Source organism: Nicotiana tabacum, chromosome 11 (assembly GCF_000715075.1).
Source record: "Nicotiana tabacum cultivar K326 chromosome 11, ASM71507v2, whole genome shotgun sequence".
NCBI lineage: Eukaryota > Viridiplantae > Streptophyta > Magnoliopsida > Solanales > Solanaceae > Nicotiana > Nicotiana tabacum.
In genome coordinates, this window is record NC_134090.1 from 160,801,714 (window position 1) to 160,815,383 (window position 13,670).

General features: G+C 34.8%; 1 protein-coding gene and 1 pseudogene across 1 annotated transcript; both read right to left on the minus strand.

Moving 5' to 3' along the window:
- Positions 1 to 5,008: 5,008 nt before the first annotated feature.
- LOC107764160 (cysteine proteinase inhibitor 5) lies at positions 5,009 to 5,629 on the minus strand. Its single transcript, XM_075224513.1, has 2 exons — positions 5,328 to 5,629; positions 5,009 to 5,102 (listed from the first exon to the last, which is right to left on the minus strand). The coding sequence occupies exons 1-2, from the start codon at positions 5,627 to 5,629 to the stop codon at positions 5,009 to 5,011; spliced, it is 396 nt and encodes a 131-aa protein (XP_075080614.1).
- Positions 5,630 to 7,299: 1,670 nt separating this feature from the next.
- On the minus strand, positions 7,300 to 13,262 carry LOC107764162 (uncharacterized; annotated as a pseudogene).
- Between the last annotated feature and the right edge of the window lie 408 nt (positions 13,263 to 13,670).

Here is a 13,670-nt window from a genome sequence, read left to right on the forward strand (position 1 = left end):
GAAGTAAAGTGTGAATTTAATATTTAATATTAATACATTAGTTTATCTTTTTTCTTTTTTGATTTAATCATTCGGCATTCGAAGTGCATCAATTTAATTAATTTATGTTCGCGCCGAATAAATTTATTGGGAGGAGTAAATTATTTTCGATCATTTTTTTTATTTTCAGAGTTCAAACTAAGACCTTCTTTTTCGATTAATTGAGAATAAATGAACTTCAAAAGTTGATAGGTCAGGACATTTTTCTCAATTAAAAATAAATGAACTTCAAATATATCTCAATTATTTTTCTTAGAAAAATCTCAATATTTCCTTAATTGTTAGGTCAGACATTCGACATGAAAAGTTAATCTAATCAATGGGAATGCAAGAAAGTTTGTGATGCTAAACAGAATTCCTAATTGATAAGAGAAAATCGAAAATACCCCTTATGTCAAATTGAGAGAAAAAAACATACAAAAAATTCTCATACTGAATTCGAGGTGTCATGCTATTATTACTTAATATTCATATAGCGAAATCATAGTCTTCTTTTCTCTCTTAAATAAAAACCTTATTGGCGTCAAGAGTCTCAATATTTTTAATATAAGCCTTATATACATGTTGCAATCAAACTCAACATTTTTAATATGAAATCCTATGAGTATATAGAGCCGTCAATATGGGCTTGGCTCTTTAGGCCAGCCTAGTCCAGCCCGTAATTTAGCAAGATTGGGCTAGAATTTTTGTAACTCATTTTAAAACAAAACTTTTAAGCTCGACCCAAGTAAGCTTGTGACCCCGTGAGGCTGGGCTGGACCGGCCCATGAGCCTAATAAAAATATTTATTTAAAATATAAAAGTATACTGCCTCTAGCGATGGAAAGTCATAATTTGATCTTTACTTATAGGAACCAAAGCTCGATCTTGAGAAGTTTCAAGAGAAGGATGTTGTCACGTATTGAAAGGACTATTCTAGAAAATATCCCGATCTTTCAGTGATGGCGCGTAATGAACTTAGTAGTCATATTACCCCTACAACATCGAAATCAACATTTAGCATTGATGGTGTGTTCTTACAAAGTACAGAAGTTGTATCCATCATGAAAATGTCCAAATACTTGTTACTACTCGAAATTGGCTGCATGGCTTTTCCCAAACTCAAACCGGTAATTTTTTTATGTGAATTTAAATATTAGTATTAATTTTTAAAATTTAATTATTCTTAATATTTAACTAATTAATATGGCATATGAATTCTAGATGTAGATGAAAGTGAAAATGTAAAGACAACCTTATCACAAGCGGATTCAAATGTATTTGATGAAGATGATGTGTTGGATATCCCATAAATGTAATGGACGTTCTCTTGAGTAATTTGTTTTGGGTTTTGACTTTTAGTAAATGAAATATAGTCTTGTCTTTTACTTTTTTAGTGTTTATTGTAATATATTTGAACAGTATAAAAAGTTATTAAGTTTTGCAAAATGTTTCCAATAAGATACTTTTTTACTTTTAAATAATTGTCTTTTTTTAGGTCAGAACTTAAAGAAAAAGCATAAAATTATATTTTAAAAAGGAATTTTTACATTCCTATTCCATATAGGAAATTATATTACGCTCAATGTTTAAGGTTTGATTTAATTACATTTAGTATACCTAATTATCAATTCTATACCATAATGTATTTTAACTGTACAATTAATGTACCGTTATCACTCCTTAATTAACGATACCGTATATTCCTCCAAATCCCCACCCCCCACGTTTCTCTCTCCCAACCCCCACGTTAATGAATTTGAATATGAATATCATCAAATCATCCACTTCTTCAAATAACAAGAGCACAAAACCAAGAAAGAATGGCAGCAATATAAGTAGTACTCAAAATGCACAGGAACAGCAGAACAAATGCAGATACTTAGGCGTACGGAGAAGGCCATGGGGTAGATATGCTGCGGAGATAAGAGATCCGAATACAAAAGAATTCAAGTTTGGGTTTTCAAAAATTATTATTTGTTTTGATTGGGTGTTGTTGTAAATAATTGGGAATATGTTTTGGAGTTTATATCTCAATTTTGAGGGGTTTTGGTGAAGATTTAGACTTGGTTTTGGCTGAATTTCAGATTGAAACTCGAAGAAGAAGAAGAAGAAGAAGAAGAAGAAGAAGAAGAAGAAGAAGAAGAAGAAGAAGAAGAAGAAGACATATTGCAAAAATTGTAGAAAAATTGTAGATTATTTTTTGCAGAAGATTTGTAGTAGTTTTAGTCGTTTTTTATTTGCGAAAACAGAAAACAAAGCATCTACAATCAGAATACAAATAATCTACAATTCATCTACAAAATATCTACAAACTGGGCATATTGAATTTTAATATCCCAATTCTCATTCGATTGTAGTTTAATTGGGATTTTCGACATAATTGCGTTTTTGCAGAAGATTTGTAGAAGTTTTAGTCTTTTTTGATTTGTGAAAATAGAAAACAAAGCATCTACAATTAGAATACAAATAATCTACAATTTATCTACAAAATATCTACAAACTGGGTACATTGAATTTTTATCTCCCAATTCCCATTCAATTGTAGCATAATTGTGATTTTTGACATAATTGCATTTTTTCAGAAGATTTGTAGAAGTTTTAGCCGTTTTTTTATTTGTGAAAACAGAAAATAAAAGCACCTACAATCAGAATATAAATAATCTACAATTTATCTATAATTTCTGCAATATGTCTTCTTCTTCTACTTCTTCGAGTTTCAATCTGAAATTCAGTCAAAACCAAGTCTAATATTCACCAAAACCCCTCAAAATTGAGATATAAACTCCAAACCATATTCCCGATTATTTTCAACAACACCCAATCCAAACAAATAATGATTTTTGAAAACCCAAATTTAAATTCAAAGCTTTCAAACTTTTTAATGGCTGTCAATGGTGGAAAATATATGGAAGAATATTTACTTCCATAATTGTAGCGCGCCTAAATAGGAATATCTGAAAGAATATTTAGTTCTAGATTTGTAGCGCGCCTAATTAGGAAGGAATCAGCTCCTAATAATTGGTATTTAATGAATGGTATATATTTTGTAGAATAACTATGAACATGGCGGGTAAATATGAAACTATGCACATTTTTTGTTATAAGGTTTCATATATGGTATAGGAAGGAAAAAGTCTCTTTTAAAAATGATGGGTCAGCTTATGGGACCCACGATCCATATAGAGCAGGGGTGGGCTGACCATTCTAAGGTCCGTCAAAATAACGAGCTAACTCGACCAGCCATATTGACAGCTCTATGAGCATATATGGAAAATTTTATTTTGTGTCTCATACAATTGACACTAGTTGTATGAGGTAACTTTTTTGTCTCACAGTTTTGTGGACCCAAATTTTCGTGGATTCAAAAGTGTAATATTGGGGTCCACAAATTTGTGAGACAAAAAAGAGTCTCATACGATCAATGTCAATTGTATCAAACACAAAATAAAACTTCTCAGCATATATGGACACTTCTTCACGTGAAGCAACGATATGTCCTTTTCCTACCAAGCTGACTTTGCGCTTAAAAAGACATACATTTATTTTGTTGTATTGTCTAAACTAGCAATAGATCCATAATTATAGGGAGTGCGATGACGGAAAAGAGAAATTAATATTAGGATAAAATGAATATATGAACATACAATCATTTGCTGCAGATAAGTGCCAAGTCGTCGTAGTTATTATTCCCTCCGGTCTATTTAAGTGATTTCTTGATCTTTTTTTATGGTTCACAATATTTTATTTTTTCACATATTAAAGAGGAATTAATTTCTTCTTTTTAAAGTTGTCCTTGGAATGAAGAGCCTACAAGTAATTTGTTATATTTTCAATAAATAAATTAAAGTTAATTTGATCAATTTCATTATTAATTAATATTAAGAGGTGAATTTTTTAATATGTGTGAAAAAGTCAAAAATCACTTAAAAGTGGACCCGAAAAAGTACTAATTAAAATAAAAACGCTTACTTCCTCCATTTAATGAATTTAAAGCAGCTAGCCTATGCCAATGTACAAAGTATAAATTGTTCAAACATGTCATATAATAATGGGATCTTTACACTAGTCCTATAATAATTAATAATTTAACTACCCCACACACATACACATTATGTCTTTCTTGTGAGTATTAAAGAAACTAGCAATCAAGACAAATTAACATAACTTTTTTGAATAATGAATCTGTCACGAGTTTCTTGTTATGAAACCAAAAGGACAAAATGTATTTAGTCATCTTGACACGAAAGATAAGTAGGAGTACTTAAGTGACCGTTTGGACACAAAATCAGTTTTATAAAATTTTCAATTTTCACTTGAAGATACATTTTGAAAATTTTCAAAATTTTGAAAAACTGCAAAAAGTTGTTTTTTCAAAATTTTCACTCAAATCACTCACAAAACTTCAAAAACAACCCAAACTGAAATTTATGTCAAAACACAACTCTAAATTTCAAATACCATTTTCACTGGAAAAACAATTTCACCATTTTTTTCGAATTTTACAATTTTTATGTCCAAACGCCTACTTAATGTCTCGAATAAGTTTCATTCAAGATAGGAAAATTTTGAACCTCTAAAATTTATCATCCTTCTTTTTTCCAGACTATATATGATTGTTCTTGATTATTTTTTCCCTCAACAATACTAACAGTTAATCCAGTATTATATTTTAATTAATCGATCGAGTATTTTTGTGATTATTCTTGGCTCAATTGAACCTTCTTTATTTATCCAACAGTGATCACAAGACAACTGTGGGATTCAAACTGTTTTAATTTTTCCATTGTGTGTACAAAATAAATGTCAAATATATCCAATTGGGTGTGTAATAGCACAATTTAATCTCAAAAAGAAAACATTGTGCCATTATTATGTCATCATCCAGGGTAAAAGGCAGCTCCGTACGCAGGTCCGTCGGTCCGAAAAAGGACCTCATTCTGATATATGTAATATAGACATATCTTGATATATATTTAATATAGACAGTCTACCTAGGATAAGCATCTGTACTGATTTCACGGCTAAAACATGAAGAGACACCAAGCAAAAAGCCAAGAATTAAAACCAGCCAGCATTTATATCTTTATGAAGACAACGGTAAACAGAACGGTACAATTAACTAAATTACACTATATACAAAAGACAAGAAAGAGAACCACTAATCAACGATAATAAAAACGCAAATACACAAATAATATTTCGAGGACTACAGCTGGCGCACGGTTTTTAATAAAGCTTATAATTTTTTGAAAGAAGTGAGGTTCCTAAAATTTTCCCATGGCTTTTCCCATACAACAGCCAAGTACCTATTGTTGCTACGACCACCGTCGTTGGCGGAGATGACTAGCCGATAATTGGTGCCGGCGACGACTTGGGTTGCTCCCTTCTTCACTCGTTTAAAAACCAAATTAGTTTTAGCCTGTTTGTTGTACTCATTCACTGCAAATTTACCGATCTCGACCACTTGAGGGTCCTTTGTGTCAGATATAGGGCTCCAACCACCTGGTAAACCACCGCCACCCAGTGCGGCGGAGGCGTGGAAGAAGAGGGAGGCGACCACCACGGCTAAGAGTGTCACGGCGAGGATACAGTTGAATTTGAGGGCCATTTTTGTGTGTGTTTGTGAGGGAGTTTGAGAATTTAATGCAGGGAAAATGTAGGTGTGTGTAGTTATGAATATTAGTGGTGGTGTGGTTGGAGTAATTATTGAGATCTCGGCACGCGGAGAATGGACAGTGGTCACGTGACTTGCTTCCTGCATTTGCCCGTCAATTAAAAGGCAGCCCACTGCACTAAAATTTCGTTATGCGCGGGATCGGAGAACACTAAGCTCCTGCTATGCACAAAATTTGGAAATATTAAACTCCTGATATGTGTGAGGTCTGGAAACACTAAGCTCTCGCTATGTGTGGGATCCGAAAAAGGATCGAATCACAAGAATTGCAACCAAAATGCAGAGATTGCTTTTACAACTCAAACCTGTGATATCCTGATCACATTACAACAACTTTATCAGTTACACCAAAAATATTCTGATCACGTTATAACAACTTTACCGGTTCTCCTCGCATTTGTCAATTAAGTTTCTAAAAAGTTTGAATAGTCAACGGCACGTGTGTGCATGTTATGGTCACGTCCATGTTCATGTTCATGGGTGTAGTCGTTTGTTTACCACGTATTACATACTTTGCCCTAAGGGTGTCTAACGGATGGTCGGGCCGGGTTGGGTAGGGAAAATTTTAAACTGTACGGGATTGGAACTAGGCCGGTTACGGGTTAAGGGTTACAGGGCTTAACGGGTTCGGATTCATCCGGGTAAAAAATAAACCGTAAGGATTACGGATACAAGGGGTCGGACCGGGCCGGGTTAGTGTTTTTTTTTTGTATTTTGTATAACTATTGTAATTTATATTAATATAAAATAAAAATATAAGGAATACAAAAAAAATTGCATTTATAAATTGCAAGTGCTACATTTATTTCAAAATTCAAACTTACAAATTGAAAGGTTTACATTTAACAACAAGTAAATTAACAAAAAAAAGAGTAAATTCAAAGATTTTGCATTGCTTTAGACTATAAAACATTAAAAAAAATAAAAAAATAATTGAAATCTAGCCTTTAAACCGGTCCGGGCAGGGTCGGTTAACCGCTTCTACAGGGATTTTGGTTGACCGGATTTGACCGGTCCGGATAAATTAATGTGAACAGACCAACCCCCTAACCCCAGTAACCCAGCCCACCCGCCCCCCTAAGTACCAGGCCGGCCCGAGACCGGGTCAGCCCGGCCCGTTTGACACCTATACTTTGCCCCCTTTATATGTCATAATTTTTTCTAACACATCTTATTCTTTACACGCAATCGAACTATCGTAGGTGAATCATAGAAAAATTACCTACTGATTATAAAAATCTATAATTTTGCTAAAAATAATAAAAATATAAAGGATCAAATTGCCTACTCATTATTTGTACGCGAATCATGGAATACCAAAAGTTGTAGTATACTGAAGTACTCCCCGCAGGTTGTTAGAACAACACAAACAGGATGGGTCGAGTGTAGATTCAGAAAGGTGAGGATCCAAAAGCCTAAATAGGGAATTACAAATTCGCCAGTTAGTCCTGGTGTAAGGCTTCAAAGCCAGCAAACCCAGTTTGGATTCAACCAAATTTGCGAGTTACTGACCCCTGCTGATATTATATGCAATTATGCATATAAGTAAAATAAGAAAAAAAATATAATTGTATGAATGTATTCTTCATCAATAGTCAAATACTGAAAACTTTGTATAATTCGCGGCACCTCTAGTTTTCCTTCAAAAAAATTGCGTATGACTGTCTTCTTCATCTATACTCGAATACTTCTTGTATAATTCTCAAAGAAGAGAACTTTGGTGACAATGCTGGGTCAATTTCCATCACTGTTGTCGATCATAGATCTGCATATAAGCCTCAGATAATGCAACCATCTGAGGCAGAGTTTCTGAAACGTGTAAGTCCTGCATTTCATACCTGCGTGGAGTATACAAATTGGGTTATTAAAATTCTTTTTGGCAAGCAAATTAACATTATCATGCTAGGAGGGCAATAATTACCAAAGTTCTTCAGCACAAATACTCTGTATGATCCTTCTTCTGGCTTGCCATCATGAATGATATTGGCAATCAGATCATACTTTGAGCGCAGTTTTCTATTCTGCCTGGGTGCAGGGAGCGGAATATAATCCTTCAGCTCTAAATTCTTCACAGGGAAGTTAGCTGCATAAAATATAAAACTTAGCAAGGCAAATGATAAAAAAAAAAAGAGAAACAACATGCATAGGTAATATTGTGCGTCTAGTCCAGAATATGGATATTCAAGTTCGAGAACTCTTTCGCGATTTACACTCTCTTTTCTTGCAGCGAGGCGGGGCATGGAAGTGTCAGGGTTGTTTGGAGAGTGCTTATTGCATTTTATAAGCACAAGGTAATTAGCTTCATGCCAGAGGTACTAGGAGAAGTGAATCGAAACAAAGCCCTTCAAACACCCTCACCCCCCACCAAAAAAAACAAATATATATATATATATAAAATACAAAAGAAAAGAATAATGAAAATGAGAAGCACTTGCTGACATACAATAGGTCCACATCAGAATCTAATCATAGCACCATCCGTTTATTTGGCAATCAAAATGAACTGTAAAAAGGAAGGTTTTTAGAAGAAAAACTCGAAGGATTATAGAGAAAAGCTCGAGTTACTGTCTGGACAATATGCACATAACTGGTTGAAACTTGAACAAATCTCAGATTTGCCTATAGAAACTATATGAATGAACACTCAAATGGATGTTCCTTCTCTTCATTCAGGCCTTTTTTTCAGTATAAGCAGATCTGTGTATTTTCGTTTTACTACCACTCTCAACCTCTAGTGTTGGCTAGGGGCACCTTAATGTTCTTTCTTCAAACAATTCAACGGGGTTTCTTGTTAAGTGCACATTCATCCAACTACAGACCCATAATCATCAACTAACAGGATGAGTATACAAAATGAATTCAACATACGATTTCCTTAGTAAAAAGATCCAAGTCTAAGATAACATCAGCAAGCACTTACCAAGGATGGGGTTCTTCTCCAAAAAGAAGTTGTTCTTGGTAAACCGGCGCATATGAAAAATTAGATATCGTGGAAGCTTTTTTATGCGAAATCTCATCCTAGCTATACGAGGGTGCACAACTTCAGTCACAGTCTCACCATCTATCTTCTTCAGTATGTTGAACAGCGGGACCTAGAAAATTTGCAATATCAACAAATCAGTACACAAAACCTATTGTCTGTTGAGAAGTGAATGCATGAACTTTTTCAAGATCATCAAAAAAGCACCCTAAAATAAGTCATACATAAACATGCCTACGTCAAAGTGAATGGGCACAGGAGGAGAAGAAAAGAATTTTGTTGAATAGTTGGATTTCCAAAAAATGATACATGACCCCCGAGGCAAAGGGCTTATGAAAATAGCCATAGAAGTTCACCAATATGGACACACTAACCTGAGGGATAATGTTTTTCTCCATAAAATCCTTAAAAAGAGGAGGTGGCGGCAAATCAAGCTCAAGCATTAGGAAAGGCACTCTGCTGGTCTCTGAAACAAAATTGCCTGCTTCACTCCCACCATCTTCCCCATTACCATTAATCTGTGAATTCCCACCACTCTCTCCTCTCAGCAATAGGCCTATTGTGCATTTCTCTCACAACCTCCAATTCACCCTAGTGGAAAAAAGGGAAATCTTCAACCTCAAAATAAAATAGAAAACAGCATTTGGAACTGCCTAAAGAAGAAAGAAGAAAACCTGAAAGCACTGGTGTATTATGTTGTTCCCTTTTTTTGAACCTCTAAGATCAGCACACAAGGTTTTAAGAAGCCATAACATAAACTCCGGAGGATCAGACTGCACATCTACACGAAAACGTTTTTCACTTGAATCCATAACAGCCTGCAAGAATTCACGTGGGCTCACCTACAGATACAGAGTCGTTAGGCGATGAATCCATGAAAAAGAAGATGAAATTTATAAGTGATAATGCAGGGATAGAACCTGTCTCTTGAAATTTCCTGCATGCCAAATCTTTTGAGTGAGCTCTCCAAATTGATGAACCAGGGGAGATTTGCAGTGCTGATAGTTTTTCAGGGATTAAAAAGAAGTTTCTAAGAGGAGTTACTCTCATCAAAGACTGAATTGTCACATTAATAAAATCAGTCTTATCCCGATGTTAAGCCCAACCTAAAATAACCAGTCCAAAAGATAAAAATCACAGCTTAAATAGACAATTTATGAAATAATAAATACACATCAAGCATGAGAAAAACAATAAAGATAAGAGAATAGACAAGTTGAAAACCGTTCCTGGAAGATAATTAGACCCATCAAGTGCCCTAGACCATTGCCTTTTTTTGTCAAGCTGTTCAACTTGCTCCAGCGTAAATCTACGAAATAATATCAAGCAAATATGGTCAGCTGATAATACTTGTCGCGAGAAAAAGAAAACCACAGTTAATTGATATTGGCATGAATCAACCAGGCAAGGATGGTGCTATTTGCGAAGCTGCCCTTCTGTTGTCTCCCACACCAAGGCAAAAAGAGATTCAACAGTCGGCGGCGCTCGGCCTTGTTACCCTTTCAGCTAAGTATCCCGTTCTAGCTTCTATATTGGCCCTTCGACTTTGGTGTAGTTTTAGTTTGTATTGGTTTAATGAACATATCAAACAATGGCGAGCAGTATAAGCCCTTCTATGGCCGGGGAAAAGCAACGAACTCTAGAAGCTAGGGCTGTTAGCAGGGAGTCTGCTAGACAGACATTATCGAATAGCACCTTTTGATGTGAGATATGAATAAGAAGCTTCGAGAAAACTTGGGATTGAGCTTGAAGGCTTTCAAGGATTGATGCCGAGACAAGATTCGAAACTAGACTTGGGTAAGGCCCTGGTGCTCGATCTTGGGTATGAGGTATGGGTCGAATCATGATAAAGAAGGTTGAGTGGTTGTATAATTCCCAAGCAGAAAGTCGTATACTTTAAAAGTAGATGGAGTGATCAAGAGGCCCTTCTTGCACCAACATACATCCAATGGCATAGAGTGATGCGTCAGTATGAACATGACTTGCATGCCTCTGCAGTCAATTTTCACCGAATTGTAGTATTTAATGTAGAAGTACTCGGAATACTGATTGTGGGATCTAAGAGAATCATTGGGATTATTTGTAAGAAAGTGACAAAAGACACATTTTCAGAATACATGATCAACTTCCTAGAAACTTAAAAAAAATGAGAATGGAGTTGATAGTACTGGAAAGGGGTGGGGGGAAGAAGCAATGACGGCATTTCAAGTAGTAGTAGTGTAGTACTATCAAACCTTGGATTCAGAAGAAGGCAAATGTCATCAAGCGATGGGTCTTTTACTTCATATCCATCAGGAAGGCAATAAACTTTCTCTGTCTGCACGTTGATATATACGTGGTGCCCTGCTTCGCGACTGTGTGTATATGCATGGGATTCATGACCCCTTCCTTGGTAGTACTTTCCACAAATTAAACATGCATAGACATTAAACTTTCTGCCAGTGACTGAGCATAATTTCTCAAAGTCAAAATCTAAAACCTGCAATGACAAATGAAACAGAAAGGAACAAATAAAAAATATCAGTCACTACGTCAATAGCTCAACCCAAATTTACAGAATTATCAGTGATCTAGTGACCACTGGATAACCAACTTCAACCCCCCCCCCCCCCCCCCCACACACACACACAAAAAAAAAAAAAAAGGAAACTGGGTCATAATAAGAGCTCATTCCATAACAGACAATACTTGTAAAAAGGAACCCGAGTAGCCCAAAAAATCTTTCTTCTCAAAAAACAAAAGATCCTTGTTTACTTGTCAAGAGAAAAAAAAAAGTACACTTGAAAGCTAAAGGAAATAAAGTGGAAGAATAACAAGATATTCACTCCTAACAGGAAAAAAACCAGCTTTTTTATGAAAGCATCTTAACCAACCTTGTCGACAGATAGAATGTACAACCACAAACCAAAGTTTAGCTCTCAAGGTATGATTCACACGCCTATGTAGACAGGCTAACAACATACAGGACATATCGAAATATCACTAACTAGTGATTCTTCTTTTACTAGCATTATCTATAGATTTTAAGGAGCAAAATTTCAATTTTGACTAGCTAGCCAAGCAGAATTAAACAGTGATTAGCATTGAAATTACCTGTCTATTAATTGTATAAAGAAAAGGGCAGTCCCTTCTTACTTCACTTATAAGATTTTTCTTTCCTTGGCTGACGTCTCTGCAATGATCTTGATCAGAAGGCTGCTGCACAATCTTTAGCCTCTTTCCCCCTACCTCTTTATCCACAATACAATCTTCTATTTCTCTCTTTTTGGTCATTATGAGCAAACAACAAGTATTCACTGCATATAAGAGATCACTTTATTAGTAAATGCTATTCGTATCACAGTTTTACCACTAGCATTGAAAAGAACTAGATCGAAACCGAAATAGAAACTAAAACTAGCACTAAATACATCAATCAAATATAACTAGGATTCATTTAAGAACTATCTCCATGTTTTATCACTATGAGGGTCAAGCATGTCCATCCATTCCATTTAATCATAAATAAATAGCAAGCATGGAAATAAGTAAACTCAAAACCAAGAAAGGAAACACGTCATGATTGTTTGCACCCAAGGGTGTGACCTAGTGATCAATGAAACGCATCGGGGTCCAAATCTCAGCCAAGACAAAAAACACTAGGTGAATTCTACTCAACTGCCTAAGCCTTGGTAGACAAAATTATGCAGTACCTGCGTTGGTAGGACGTAGAATCTAAAACTAACACTAAATACATCAATTTCATATAATTTTGAGTCATTTAAGAACTATCTCCTCGCTTTATCACTATGAGGATCAAGCATGTCCATACATTCCGTTTAATCATAAGAAACTCATAGCATGCATGGAAATAAGTAAACTTAAACCATGAAAAGATATAATCCATGATTGATCGTTCACACCCAAGAGTATGTCCTGGGGCTAGAGACTAATGAAGTGGACCAGAGTCCAAATCTCAGTAGAGAGGTAACATTATTAGCCATTTTGACATGAAAGAAAACACAATATATACTAGTATTTTTGGTATAGTTTATATCTAAATTTTCAGTTTATAAAAATTAATTTATCTAATCCACATTAGCTCCAAAAATTGGTCAAATTGATAGAGAAAAAGTATCAAAGAAATTCCGATAGAAGCGTATTACTCGAAAGCAGATTATTATACCTCATAAATTCACAAGGTATTATTAAGGGAAGCAAATACAAATGCATCTTTTATGCAAATAATAACGCATATTATTTAACTTGTAAAAATTATATAGAACTATACAATTCGTAATTCTGCATTAAAAATAAATGAAAAAATAGGGCTTTATGCCTAATTTCTTACAAACATGAAACTTACAAGCTATGAATGGATTTCGCCGGAGAAAGAGAACGGAAGAGTTCGGCGGAGAAATTCGCTTGAAATACTTCCAACTTCGTCGAAGCTGATCCCGGCGGAGCGGCAAATTGGAGTCGTATTTATATAAGACGAGTATTTACAATTGGAGTTCTATTTATACGAGAAGTAAAAGCAAAAGTCTTGTTTCCCAAGAAAATACGGTCACCTTGCAGCTCTCTGCAAGAGCATCCTTGTACCGACAAACCTGTCTATATAACACTGTCATTTGTTTAAATATTTTTATATGTTATAGCGAATTAATATTATAGAGAACATATATTATAACATAATATGAAAATTGATTTCGAAAAAGTTTGACTTTTTTAGTGAAGTGTTGTTATATAGGGATGCTATTATACAGAGGTGTGACTATATAACAACACTTCACTATAAAAGTTAAGCTTTTGCGGAACCAATTTTCATGCTATGTTATAATATATGTTCTCTATAACAGCACTTCGCTATAACATCCAAAAATATCCGGAACAAACGAGACCGTTATAGAGAGGTTTAACTGTAATGCTAATTTAGGGATAAAAATTCAAGATATCATAAAAAATAATTTCTTCTTTTTTTGATAAAAATTTCTTTCACTAGACCTAGTATACAAA